The sequence below is a fragment of the Petromyzon marinus genome, chromosome 51, assembly GCF_048934315.1.
Source record: "Petromyzon marinus isolate PM22_M1 ecotype Great Lakes invasive population chromosome 51, UKy_Petmar_22M1.pri1.0, whole genome shotgun sequence".
Classification (NCBI taxonomy): Eukaryota; Metazoa; Chordata; class Hyperoartia; order Petromyzontiformes; family Petromyzontidae; genus Petromyzon; species Petromyzon marinus.
This window is the reverse complement of record NC_133717.1, coordinates 11,347,582-11,362,411: the sequence shown is the minus strand read 5'-3', so window position 1 is coordinate 11,362,411 and position 14,830 is coordinate 11,347,582. Positions and strand designations below refer to the sequence as shown.

The 14,830-nt window shown below is 49.2% G+C and overlaps 1 protein-coding gene across 1 annotated transcript; it reads left to right on the top strand.

The window, feature by feature from the left end:
- Window positions 1–702: 702 nt before the first annotated feature.
- LOC116953316 (nephrocan-like) lies at window positions 703–13,211 on the top strand. The gene is made up of 4 exons (XM_076074885.1): window positions 703–714; window positions 4,225–4,338; window positions 7,502–8,541; window positions 12,746–13,211. Exons 1-4 carry the CDS (start codon window positions 703–705, stop codon window positions 13,203–13,205), a joined length of 1,626 nt encoding a protein of 541 aa, XP_075931000.1. The 3' UTR covers window positions 13,206–13,211.
- Window positions 13,212–14,830: the final 1,619 nt, after the last annotated feature.

Below are 14,830 nucleotides of genomic sequence, written 5' to 3'. Positions count from 1 at the left end.
GATGGGGGGGCAACACACTGAATGCAAAAATAAGTTGTTAAGAAATGAGGATCTAGATTTAAAAGTGCACAGCTCCCAGTGGCTTCCTAATATCGAAAGGAAGAGCGTTCCAGACGGCCGCAGAAGCGCATCTGAAAGCACGCGAATTTTGTGTTCCCGTCTTTGCTCAATGGCAAGCCAAAAGCCACGGTGAGGATGACCGGAGTTCGCGTGATCGTTTATGCTGCTTGACGAGCTCTTTATCTCCAACTGCCACGCCAAGCATACAAATATATCTATTTATTTAAAATACAATTTGAAGCATCTTTATCACTCCACTACGAGCTGAGGTCCTCACCATGCCGTGTTAGTTGTGGGTATTGTTGAAACACACCTTACCACAATTGTGAATGTGGGGCGGTGAAGGAGAGGGCACCACGGCTGGTTTAGATATGACGCTGTCTTGGCTGCCCTTGTTTGCGCGAGGAGCTCTAAATTAACCATGTCACTGGCCACTGATGTTTACCGTATCTGGATAGAAGCTCGGGTCACCCGCTTCACCCCATATATATACATATTTTGTGAAGGTTGGACAGCTAGCGTACGCTGGATTTGCAAGACTATAGAATTGCAATTATTGTGCACGCGTGTTATCAGTTGCAGTGTCAGTATCCGAGCGTGATAAAAACTAAAATAATAACTTAATTTTTGCATTAGGGAGAGATGTGCGACAAGGTAAATTGATTTAAAAAAAATATTAAACGTCAGCATTTAACGTCAGAAAAGCCACGCGCTGTCAGCAGAAATGTAGCGATTGCCCAAGTGGGCAATTAAAATATATTCTGATGCCACTATATATACGTAAAAGTTGTGCGTAAGAATCAACTATTTAGAATGTATGCAAATTATATGCTGACGTTACTCTCAGGCTAATGGAACGAGACAGAACAAACGAGACAATAGCATACGAGATGAGCAATGCAAGAGAGACGCAAAACAAATATTTGAATAAAACAATGACCGTGAATTGGGACCAGGAATCGTGACAGTTTAATTACGGCAGAGGTGAATATAGTACTAGTTAAATGGTCGTCTGTCACAGGACAGTGATGCATAGCTCACATATGCATAAACATAGGCTTACGTGTTCACATAGTTGCAGTTTCACAGCTATTGTACCTTTCATAGGCTCATGTCATGAGCATTTAGCAAGAGGCTTTAAGTATTTTCGTCTTCTTGAGTGTTCTGCTTAAAGACAGGTTCTTGGACCGAGTCTTATGAATACGATTAATTGTTTTTAATTCAGTATTTTTTTGGGTGGCACAATGGTAACACTTGTGCCTCAAAGAAAGATCTTCCTGGGTTCGATTTCCAACTCGGGTGTGTTGAGCATGCATGTTCTCCCCCTGTACTGCATGGATTCCTTTTGTGTTCTCTGGTTTCCTCTCAAAGTTCAAACACATACAATGTAACCGGTATTGGCCAAACACCCCAATGCTGATGAAATTACCAGTAAATTACTAAATTGGGCTTACACATAGCAACATTTCTCTCCACTGTTAAAACTTGGCAGGACCCTCCTGGAAAAAAAACAGTCTTGAGGCTTTCCTGTGTAATCATATGTTCGGTGCCATTAAGTTGACCATGAAGTGAAAGTTGGATTTTTTTCGTTTTACGTTTCACTCGCGTGAGTTGTCAAAGTTCACTTTTCAACACTGCTCCAATTCTGCAATATTTTCTGTCCCAACCGTTGCTGACGTGTTGAAGATTAAGTATAGCTTATGCAATAAAAAAAGAAGATTGTCAAGTCAGATGAAAGAAAAACACGTTTAGGATAGCGGCATTTAAACTAACATTGTTGAGCTGATTGCAGAAATCAGTCCTGTGAATACAGACAGTGGGTAATCATGTAGGGTAGTGCTCTACAGTGAAGGCAGTTTGTTGAGAGATTAACATATAAATACTAGCCATTGTCTGTTTTCTGAGTTTGGATGTTGACCTTCTTTCCAATCGTGCGTAGCAACCGCGCAAATCCGCGCAAATCTGAGGTGCGGGGTTCAGGGGTATTTCACAGATATATTTAAATTGGACATCTCAGATATGCGATAACTTTTTTTTAACCTTTTATTTTATTTATCACCCTTTTTTCAATTCACTTCTGGATGGAGGCCTCGCCGTGTCTTTCGGTCACGGCGGCTGTTTGAAGTTACATCAGCACACTTGGTCATTGCGGGCCGGTGAAGTGTGGTAGGTCCGTGCGGGTCCGGTTTCAGATATCACTTTTCCACTGGGTCCAGAATCAAGCTCAAGTCGCTGGGTTCAGAGTGCGGTGGTGGCAACCGCTTCACCACAGATCCCACCGCAAGAAACACGCAGCAGGAGGCCACAATTGTTCCTCATAGCGCTAACCCGGGGTACAAAATATCAGTAAATGGCCGAGGCAATTAAATATTTTATTTCTGGGACACTACTTTTTCTCAAGAGGTGTACCTAACTCCGCGACTGGGGTACCAATCAATCCGAAATCGGTGCCACACTCCGTGATGTCGAAACGCAGCGAGGATGATGTCGCTGAAACCCTGAACGCTCGTACGCACCGTAGTGATGCATCGTGCACAGCTCGTCGAGATGAGTCGATTGCCGCATCACCCACCATCAACAGACTAAAAATGACTGCATCACGGAGATTATGCGAGAGCCAGGGTACTATGTGACCCCGGGGTACTGCCATAAGGTTCATTTAATAACATTCACTGCCAGATAAACAAGATCGCATCCATTGATTCCTTTGAGACTGGAACACATTTTCGGTGGTATGTGATGCCTTAATAATAGGATCGTTCTTAACAATATTGCTGATCTTTATTTAAATCAGATATACGTATTGCTGTTTTTTAGGACTCTCTTCAGATAGCCAATTTTGAAAGATCAGCACAAGCACTGGAATGTACAAGTGTGTAGGGAGAGGGTTGTTCAGCATAGGACAAACGGAAACAGCAGGCCATGATGGCCATGCTATACTGAATAAGGAGACAACCAGTATTGTTGTCATACCTCAACCTAAAAGGCCAGGCTCTCCGTGCTATTGGGCGAGCGGCCAGCATCGGCTGAGTGCAGGACATATGAAGGCACGTTCAACATACACGGTGCTGTCACCTTGGTGTGCAATGCACACTGGGACCTTTTTGTCTGTTACAGTCTCCATATCCACTTTCCGCTACCCACAGTTGCATGTTGTACTGTACTATGATCCAACACGTGCCCCGGCTTTACCAACCCATGCTAACCGGCGTGGTGAAGTTTGGTGAAATGACTCCCACAACCTGCACGGCACGAGTAGGCCCTCATCCAGCAGTGTGTTGACAAAATGGCTCTCTCAACATTTGCACTCACAATGAGGGACCGTTACGTTTTCGGGGTCGTTGCTGTACAGCTGTCCGATGTGTTTTTTTCGGGTCGTGCCGCGCGTGGTTCGGCGCAATGCCCGACGTTTCGCTCCGCGTGCCGGAATGCTTCACCAGAAACGGCATCGCTCTCTCCTGCCACTGACGTGAGCCGTGTCTGTGAATGAACCTTCGATCGCCTGGCTCACAGTCAAGAGTTGCGAAGGGCTGGCGTGGACATTGATGACATCAACAAGCGCACGATATTGTCTCCTTCATATGTATGTCTCTCCACATAATAAAAAATATTTCTTAAACAACCCATCGGCCCAACAGCATTCTGGGAGTGCACCATTTCAGCAGCATTGAGTCAGTACAAGCAAACTCTGGTTCGAATTCAAACGCATAATGGCTCATTAGCAGAGTCAGGCTTGGTCGAATTAATCTGGTTAAAGTGTCAGATGTTACAGGCAAGGGACCCTCTCTTTAAGATATGGGTCCTAGTTCGACTGGACATCTGTGAAAATGAGCTCTATAGTTCATCGGGTTCCTCCAGGGTGAATAAATATTCATGTATGAGACGCGTGATTTTCCCCCGATAGGGCTGAACAAAGTGGGTCACCTGTGCGTGCGAGGAGCGAGTGGATCGCAGGTGGACTGAGCGAACCCGGAGTGCTCGCTGGCGCGCGACATGCGAGCGCAGTGCACGCGCCCAGAGCATCGCGCTCTGCTCCCGAAGCTGCCGCTGCCGCCGCCGCTGCCGCCGCCGCTCCCGCCGCTGCTGATGCTGCTGCTGGTGGCGGCGGTGGCTCCGTGGGGAGCGAGCGGCGCGGAGGGCTGCGCCCGAGGCTGCGCGTGCGAGGCGGGCGAGGCGGGCGCCAGCGCTCGGTGCTTCCGGCTGAGCAGCGTCCCGAGCGAGCTGCCCGCGGGCGTGCGGCGCCTCGAGTTGCAGCACAACAGCTTCCGCCGCTTGCAGGCAAGGAGCGGCGTGGGGTGGTGGGGGCTCTGATGGTGTTCTCCAGCAGTGCCTTTACAGCTGCCAGCAAATGCTGCTGCTGGCGTTAACATCCCCGCCAATACCACCATTAATACCAAAGGCTCCAGCATCACCGACATCACCGTTAACCACTAACACTAACAGCATTAGTAGCAACAGATGCTTCTGCGTTAGCACACGCACCAATACCATTACTATCATTAACACGACCGGTTCCAGCACCATCATCATCATTAACACGGTTAACCACTAACTATAACAGGAGCATCGTTCACACACCCACCAGTGCCATCAAAATTATTAATACCACTGGCCACTTGCATTAACACCACTGTCATCATAAAAAAATACTTCCAGCACCATAATTCACACCATCATAATTAAAACCTCCATCATGAACGTGCCCCAGCAGTACCAGTGTTAGCATTATCCTGAGCACCCGTTACACCAACCCGCTCTGACCAGTGTGGTGAAGGATGTTCAAACAGCCACCACGACCAAAAGACGTACTTGTCAACCCCATATTACAGACCAATTCAGATCTTATTGGTCACCCCGTGCCCGTATAAATCTCAACGTTCATCCTACAAAGTCCCGTCACCAGGGAGAAACACAAATAAAAACTTATTTTTGTTGTTGGCCGTATTGAAACGGCTGTAAGCCGTGTTGACCTGAAAACTCAATTTGCCTGTACAATGATAATACGGGGTAAACCGCATGGGTTGACAGGTGTGAAAATTAGTGGGGAAGTCTTCATCCAGCAGAAGTGTTTCCATCTCTGCGGTAAAAATAAACTAACATCTGAGACATAATGCAGCTAAGAGGGTTGCCCTGGAAACAACTCAATAGGTGACGATCATATCCAGCGGTGAATTGATATCACTACACGAGCAGCGGCCCACAACACCTGCGCCATCAGCCAACGCCATCAGCTGTGCCCTCTTGACAAACACCCACAATGGGACTTCGTCCTGGCCATTATTACGACGGTAATTATCAGCTATTATAGCTTTCACCTACCTTAGCTGTAATAAGTTGGGGAGGGGTCAAGGAGGGTAACCCCGCACGCGAGCTTCCTTCGTTAGTGGCTGATGGTTCACTAATGAAGACACAGAGCCACAGGATGCAAGCAACTGGGTGCTGCTGACCAGGTGAGCGGAGACACTGTCAAGACACATTCGTGCAGCGGCTGATTGATTTGTCCTTTTGACTTATTTGGCTCGGTCCGCCGACAAACAATCCCCCACCCCTCTCACCCCCGTCATTGCACAAGCGATTGGTGGGGCCGCCCAGGTGCAGGATGTTTACTGTGGAGAATTCCATTCTACGGTCAGGGGGGTGGGGGAGGGGTGTGTGCAGAGCGGGGTGGGTCATGCGAGGTCACAGGGACCCCAGCCGCCCCCCTTCTTCACCCACCTCTGTCCTGACACGACGAGCCGGCGGCGTTCATTGTGACCGATTGGTCTCGTTGGCCTCCGCGTTCATTTGCAGCACGTTTGAACGGTGATGCGTGCTCGCGTTAACGACGGCTCATCATCGACCGGACCGTGTCTTCCCCCCACCCATCCTTTTGCGCATTCATCGATCGCCTTGTGTTTATACGTTTGTTGAACCCGTGGCGGTGTCTCCTTGTTAATCTGGCCGTTGATAACGGCCCGCTCGAAAATTGCCCCAGCGAGGCCCCCAAGGTTCCCAAGCAGAGGGTTTCTGCAAAGGCGCCTGCATTGTGAGCAACGTTTGTTTCATCTCGTGTCACCTCATCTTAGTGTTTCAATCAAGAGTGCTGCATGTTGCTGGCCACGTAGTGTTTTTTGGGCCTTTGGGTTGATTGCATGCCAGTGTGCTTTTGTTTTCAATCTGTGAATGATTGTGTTGAATGAGTGCCGGGTAAGGATAAGGATTCTCACTTGAATGTCACAGTATTTCAAAAGCTCCATATACATATAACCCACCTCCTCGCCCACAAATTATAAAAAAAATTATAATTTCACTAGGACAGAGGGAAAAGAGAGAGGTACAACATATGAAACGGAAAAAAATATATTTCACGGGCATTGCTGAGAGATAAACGATGACCCACACAGAAACGCCGCGACAATCACCAAAAAGCCATGCCCTAGCAAGTCTCTAAACAAAATTAGAATGTCCGGCATGGCAGAACAAAAATATGGCTGATCCAGTCCATCATCCAGGCACCTCACAAAATCACCACCAAGCACCTTCACCAAGCACCAACCCCGCACAGAAGTAATGCAGTTTAACTCGTAGTACGCTTTCGTGACCAATATCATCCATAATAGAGGTTTTGTGTTAGATCGCGTAAATATATAAATGTTGTGTCGTTAAAACCCGCCACCACCCGACACAGCCAACTAGTAAGGGTTGTCACGTAAACAGAACATGTCCAATCCGTCACTAGTACAGCAATAGTGTATAGTGTAGTGTATAGTAGTACATACTATACACTACACTACTATACAACACTACACTGCTATACAACACTACACTACTATACAACACTACTATACAGTGTATAGTGTTGTATAGTAGTGTAGTGTACTAGTACAGCACACCGGTGTGTTGGCCAGCCATGCCACAACATTTACAATCTGAGTACGACGTTTCGCCAGTAATTACAACCAGCTTCATCAGGCGACAGCCAGATGAAGTAATGTAGCCACGACAGGCAACCGGCCGGGAGAGACCCCACGCTGAAAACTAACGGGGGCACATCTGTGGGTCAGGAAGCTAGGCGAGGGGCCAGGAGACAGTGTGGAGACCAGGTCAGAGACTGGGCAAAATAAAACCTCTCCAATATGCCGGAGTCCTTTCCCGAACACGGCGGCTATCATATTGTCATCCGCGAAATTTGCTATTCCGGAACGTATCCCTCGCGGATAACGAGGAATGACTGTATGTCCTCTGTGAGGGTGCGTATACGAGTAGGTTGACCCCAGTACCTCCTTACAAATCGACTCCCAATGAGCACGGCATGGGGGCCATGCCGTTCCTTGCCTGCACATTAAGGCAATGATGTGAGAGCTCGCTCGCAGGATCGCGAGAGATGGCAGCGGCTTCATCGACCGTGGCTCATGACGACGACGGTGATGGGGAATTATTTATGCTATTGCTGTAAAAACAGCAGCATCCTTCGCCTGTTTTTCTCCCGTGTCCATCTCCTCTGTCTATCTCCCCCAATTATCTCCCGTTTTTCTCCCGTTTACCTCCCCCGTCTTTCTCCCCTTGTCTCCCATCTCCCCTGCGCACACAGCCGTCGGACTTCCGCCCGTTTCCCGCACTCGAGTCGCTCTTCCTGTCGTCGTGCGGCATCGAGCTCGTGGAGGACGGCGCCTTCCTGCCGCTGCGCTCGCTGCGCACGCTCGACCTCGCCGGCAACCGCCTGCAGGCCGTGCCGCGCCGACTCCCGCCGGGCCTCGACACACTGCGCCTGCACGACAACCGCATCGACGGGGTGCGGCCGCCCGATCTCGCGGGCCTGCGCTCCCTGCGCGTGCTCGAGCTGCACGGGAACCGCATCGCCGCGCTCGACCCGGCCGCGTTCGTGCCGCTCGCGAGCCTCGCCTCGCTGCGGCTCGACGGCAACGCCATCGAGGCGCTCGGCTCGACGGCGCTGCCCCTGCCCCGGCTCGTCACGCTGAAGCTCGACGGGAACCGGCTGGCGTCGCTGCCGGCGTCGTTCTTCGGCGCGGCGCGGAGCCTCCGCTCCGTCGGCCTCGCCCACAACCGGCTGCGCAGGTTCCCCGCCGGCTTGCCGGCGAGCGCCGAGACGCTGGCGCTGGAGGGCAACCAGATCCGGGCGATCCGGCGCGCCGACGTGGCGCACCTCGCCCGCCTCCGGGAGCTGAGCGTCGGCGAGAACCGGCTGTCGTCCGTCGAGGACGGCTCGTTCTCGGAGCTGCGCGCCCTCGTGTCGCTGGAGCTGCCGAGGAACCAGCTGCGTGCGCTGCCCGCGGGGCTGCCCCCGCAGCTGCAGAAGCTCGACTTCCGCTACAACGCAGCGACGAGCGTGTCGCGTGCCGACCTGTCGGCGCTCTCCGAGCTGCGACATCTGCTGCTGGAGAACAACAACATCAGCGCGGTGGAGACGGACGCCCTCTACGGCTGCGGAAAGCTGTCGGACGTCGCCCTGGAGCAGAACCAGCTGACCTCCATTCCCGTCAGGTGACCCCCAGCCTCCGCTGCCGACACCTCTCCCCGCGGATTGCGGATCCATGCGGTGCATCATCATCATCGTCATCGCCATCGTTATCATCAATTTATCATCATCAATCTACTGTGATCATCAGTCAACATTATCAAGTCATTTCCAATCTATCATCATCAATCATCATCATCTTGAGAACATGCATTTACAGCTGTGAGCTGCAGTGAAATATGCTGCTGACACCAGCACTACTGCTGCTACCACTGGGAATTGATTTTGGATGCGGTAATGACCAAATCACCGAGAAATGCACCCAATCTCATCAGATCTCAGAAGCTAAGCAGAGTTGAGACTGGATTGTGCTTGGATGAGTGACCACCATGCTCAGCATAGGGCAGTGAAAGCAAAATCCAATATTGTATTTACCTTTATCCTCCAACGCCTACGATCCCTGCCTTCATCAACACTGACCAACGTGATAAATTATGATCGAATATTTCCTACCATCCATCCAGTGGGCAGGCGCTCATCCAACAACGGATTGATAAATTGAAACTATAATGGGCGTCTTATTGGGCACATCATACCCGCGTATGGGATTAAGGACCGATAATGTGGTTGCAGTGCTATAATCAGTGGCAGTATTTTGCATTGCATGGCCAGTTGTGAAAATAAACCCACAGCAAAAATAGTGAGACCAAAAATGCTTGTTTAGAAGAGACTATTCTTTACATATTCCTTGCTGAAGGTTAAATATAATAATTATAGAAATTCACCTGGTTGCATGTGATAATTTATGAAGCAACAATTCTCTGAAATACATTTTCTCTATTTCTTATTTAGCCAAGTGAAATCCCACAAACATGAAATATTTCCTGTGAAAAAAAATATTGGGGGAATTTTTTTTAATGCCTATTTACGTGTAATTGAGCTGAAGGTGATGTTTACATTTAGAATGTGAGATCTGGTACTGCGACAGCATTCCCTGCTTTTTCGAATGCCATCTCCTGGATTTATAACTGTAGACCAAATATAAAAGTGGCCTTGGAGCAAAATAACATGCCCTGTGTGTAGTCATACAAGTTATGGTTGGGGCCAGGGTCAAGATTTGTGGCCAATAATTGGATGGTGACAGAAAGCTCATGTTAATAAGGCCAATATGCTCTAAGTTGCCTCGCTTGTGAAAGCATGTTATGACCATTTAGCTCGCAGGCTATTATTAACGAGGTTAGTATGCGCAGAAGGTTAGTAGGCTGTAAAAAAGGTCAAGATGCAGCACTGAAATTGCTTGATCACGCCGCTGCTGGTGGAAGGGCTTCTACGAGAGGGTACTTGGCTTACTCTTCGATGCTGGCCCCGATGTCCTGGAAGAGATGGGAGTATCCACATTTGTTTGTATGTACGTTGAACTTCCTTTCGCACCGTACGTAGCCAACCGTGCTAATTGGAGGTGCGGGGGAAGGACAACAATTTTACCCCATCACATGCTGCCTGCCGATTGGATGTGGTGTACTCATTGATACTGCTGGGCAGATAGAGGCAGGCGGCAGTGGGGGGAGGTGGGCGGTTGTGGCATTTTAATAAACTCGCACCGTTGTTTTAACTGCCGGGGATTGTGGCAGTGACCTCTGGACGCCAAGTCCAGCGGGCAAGACCATCGCGCCACGGCAGCGTTGGCATTTGCCGGACAAACTTTGGTGCCATCAATTAGGCCTGCTGTGGGAAATCGAACCCTGGAAAAGCGCAGCAACAGTAGCACGTGAATCAAATTGCGATGTGCATAGATGATTCAATAATGCACGGCCACTGTTATGGCTCCTGTGATCAAATGGACTCACTTCACCGCCGTATGTTACGTATCCAATTACTATATGGCTTAACACAAATCAATTTGGCTCAAAGCTACAACACCTAAAACAGCTTCTTTGGTTCTTTCGGTAAAGTCACGTAGAATGAGAATAAAATAATAAATTGATAAAATAAAATAACACAATAATATTCTCACGACGTTTCGGCCACAACACAAGCGGCCTTCATCAGAATATTATTGTGTTATTTTATTTTATCAATTTATTATTTTATTCTCATTCTACGTGACTTTACCGAAATAACCAAAGAAGATGAATCCTTGCAGTCACGAAAGCTTTAAATCGAAACCTAAACAGCTGTTTGTACCATTAGATTACAAGTGCGTTGTGCCAGCACTTCTAAGCCCATTAAGTCAACAAGGAATAAAAATGTACGTGTACGCACGATGGATTCAGTAACGCTTCCCAGCGTGCGTCTCTCCTGGTGGTTTTTATTTTAAATGAACAAAATAATGACGTCCACGTGCAATGATAACATTGGGTGCGTAGGCGTGTGCACGGCGTGCACCATCATCGCATTTAGCCAAGAAGACTTCCATCATTCGTTTTTTTATCGTCAAGGTTTCGGTATAGCCCTTAAAACAACTTGCCCGTATCTTTTTCCGAAAGTATGTCCCTAAATATGAAATCAACACGAGGCTAAATATTTCATTTTCAAAGGCTTATCTTTACGCAAGTTATCTGGAGCCCATGTTGGAGACGGGTCGAGCTAAGCGCTAAGGCATAAGCACTTTCAAAACTCGGCAAAAAGCTTTAATAACTACCCCTTTTGCAGAAAAGAGAGTTGGGCAATGCATCAGAACTAGTTGGGGAAATTCCACATTCCCATAACGGGAGGAGTCAGTAAACACGAGACAACCGCCGTTTTTGTAGTGTATGTTGTTGTAACGTTCTTACCCACCCCTACTGGACATCTGTGAAAAAGAGCTGTATAGCTCATCGGATTCCTCCAGCAGGATAAATAAATATTCTCATTTCCGATTCTGACTTCCCGCAAAGTGGTGCCTAGATTAACCACCTTTGAGGTATGATGAGCCGGGTACATCCTCTAACCCCCTTCTGCATGCGAACCACACATTCTAACTATTGCACCGCCCAGCAGCGAGTGAAACCTTTAAATAAATTTCCAACTGAAAATTCGAACAGTGTCTTTCTAGCACATGCATTCCGAGGATGCAAACCACACAGCCTGTATGACCCCCCGCCCCCAAGCCGTAGTCTTTATTCATGAGACACAACGACTTATAGAGCGGACGTCACTGCACGGCCACATTATACTGTGCACGGGTAACATTACAGTCGCTTCTTAGGAGTGCCGCAAGTGGTGCGCCCGATCGTAACTTCAAAGTCTTTTCTGTTGTCACGAACAAAGCTCTCGACTCACGTCAGGACTCTGGGGTTGCGTGGTGGACAGCAGAGGATAGCGCGGAAAAAATCTCACTGTCGTCCCGTACTTATATGCTCCCACGTCTGTGCTGCCCGCCTTCAACCTTCACAGGCCAGCGTCGTGAGGTTAGGTTAAATCACCCCCCGCGACCTGCACAGCACAGGCAGGGATTGACAAAATGGGCTGTACAATTTTATATAAACTCATGAGAGCCCACAACACACATCCACCAAGTAACATCTTTTTCCACTGTACAACCAAGCTGTGCTGGAGCCGGACTGAGGCAGCCCGGTGTGGCTCAGGAGGCACCAGATTATTTTTTGTTTCCAATGCAGAACCCGAGGTGTGCTGCTGAAATCACATTTCAATGTCCAAAAAATTATTAATCGCACGCCCTAGGCTATGCTTGGGGCCTCGATCCAGATTCTTTTACATCTGTGAAAGAGAGCTTTGTAGCTCATCGGATTCCTCCAGTGGAAATACATATTCCGATTCTTAGATACAGGGGTCTTGCGAGTTCATTGTTTCTCGGTTCAGTTCTGGTGAACCACTTGCGTCGTAAGGGCTGCACACCTGCGCAGCTCATACGTGCCAGTGGCATCCTTGTCAACACCTTATCACTGCCTACCTTCTATTTTACTACAGACAAATTCAGACCTTATTGGTTACCCCGTGCCTTGTAAATCTCAACGTTCATCCTACAAAGCCCTATCACAACGGAGAAACACAAACAAATAGATACCGTTTTTTGTTCTTGCCTTATGGACCTGAAAATGTAATTTCCCTGTACAATAATACGGAGCAAACTGCATGGGTTGACAGGTAAGCAGTGGCAAAGTGGGGGGAGGGGGGGGGTGGGTATAAGCGCTACGTTATTTCTTGTGCCACACGCTTATAAACCCCACTCCACCCCGACCGAATTGGTGAACGTCTCCTCTTGGCGCGCCGGACTTCACCCAACCGCAGGCTGCCGGAGTCGGTGACCCGCCTGGACCTGAAGGGCAACTCCATCGCGAGCGTGCGCGCGTCCGAGCTGGCGCCGCTGCACCGCCTGCGCGTGCTCAACCTGCGCGACAACCGCCTCTCGACGCTGCCCGCGGCCGCCCTCACGCCGGCGCCCAACCTGCGGCGCGTCTACCTCGACGGCAACCCGTGGCGCTGCGACTGCGCCCTGGCCGAGACGCGCCGCGCCCTCGTGCGCCGCCGACGTGCCGAGGTGCGCGCCGGCGTCTGCCGGTCCCCGCCGGCGCAGGCGGGCCGCAGCTGGCTCGACGGGGCCGCGGCCGCCGCGGCGGCGGCGGCGGAGACGGCCGGGGGGGCGCCTGGTTGCGACGGAGAGGAGGGCGGCGACGGGGAGGACGAGCAGACGGCGGGGGCGCAAGACGGCGAGTACTACTACGACTACGACAACACGGACGAGTATTGAGGGGAAGCGCGGGGGGCGGGGGGCGGGGGGCGGGGGGCGGGGGGGAGGGTTTCGCCACCTCGTCCTGTTTCGCGAGATCGTCCCTCTATGCGAGGTGGCCATTTTGATGGAAAACTCTTAAGTCTTCTCGGGGCCTTAAACATTTAACAATCGCGGTTTTTGTTGCATTAATTGTGTGACAATACAACACTCAAGATGATCAGTTTCGGGTAATGTGAGACATTCTTCTACCAATGATATGTCCCAGTTTTTTTTTTTTTACCTAAGAGGTGGCAAACCTTGTGTCCAACACTCCCGTGCGTACGGCGGTTAAAGTCAGGGCATAATTCTAGCCATGGTGTTGTCAGAGGCGATTGCCTAGAAAATAGTTCTGTGCCCAGGCACAGCACATCCAGCAGAGCTCAGGCTGTGGCTACCCTACGGTCCGGTTTTCTTGGCCTACTCCAGTCAGTAGACCGGCGACCCGGAATGCACAGTGAGAAATTAAGCCCTGTTTATAGCGGTGGGCGCCTGAATATTGGGCAGTGTTAATTTTTGGCCGACTTTATTGTGGGATCCAGAGGGTTTTTGTTGTTGTTTTGTTAAAACACAAGGGGGCATACGAAGCTTTGCTAGCATCTGAGGGCCCACGGGCCATTGCTGCCAAAGTTAGGAATAGTTAAACGTATATGGGTTGTTTTACAAATTAACACGGTGGGCACGCCGAATGCCAATGTTTAATCAAGCGGGGTGCCGGTAATTTTAGCTCAATTGGTGGGTTGATAATGTGACTGCTGGGGCAAATAATTACTTGGCTTGATAATTGTCTGCGGGTGACTGAGCGCTCATCTGCGGTTCTCAGACCAAATGGGCTTATATATTGAAGGTAGTTCGTAATTTTAACACAAAGCATTCATTATATTTCTGCAGTATTTTCTACGGTTGTTTTGTTTGCTAATAAACTTACGTTTTTACGTTAGTTAAGGGCATGTAACTCATCGCAGATTAGTACATGTTTTATTTAGCCTTAGTTAAACAAAATATCAGTAGTTATTTACCAATGCATACGTGAAGTACTTTGGCTATTAGTGGTAAAGTTGACTTTGCCTTTTCGAAAATAACATCATTTGTAGAAGCATAATTGATCTTTCTACGATTTCTGTAAAGTTTGTATTTTTCATTAATAAAAGGAATCAAACGGAATAAAAATGTCTGTCTTTCAAACACCACCTGTGCAAAAAACCCATGGTGTTTTAACCACACAGGGGAGGTCATACCAGTTTTGCTAATCTAATTGTCAAAAGCCTGCCTGCATGTCTAATGAGCTGAACGATAGATAAGCGGTGTAAATAACAGAAAACGAGCCTTGCTTGTCACCCAGGGAACGCACGGCCGCTCCTGGGAGATAAATCTCCGTCTGAGGTCCGAACAGCGAGAATATCGGCACTAGGCGCAGACGATGGATGGGTAACGCGGGCAGTTTGGCATCATGAGGGGTAGCGACAAGAGAGCAAGATCTGCCACAATCGCAACAAACAGCCAATTGGCTGTTGATGAGCAGTGTCAAGGATCTGGGCTGCAATCAACAGGAGTTAAACTGCTGAAGTAGTCTTCTTTGGTTCTTTCGGTAAAGTCACGTAGAATGA

Bases quoted from the DNA above. Each gene is read 5' to 3' on its own strand.
- LOC116953316 (XM_076074885.1), top strand. The intron at 4,339-7,501 runs GCAAGGAGCGGC...CTGTAAAAACAG, and splicing joins ACAGCTTCCGCCGCTTGCAG to CAGCATCCTTCGCCTGTTTT. The intron at 8,542-12,745 runs GTGACCCCCAGC...ACCCAACCGCAG, and splicing joins CTGACCTCCATTCCCGTCAG to GCTGCCGGAGTCGGTGACCC.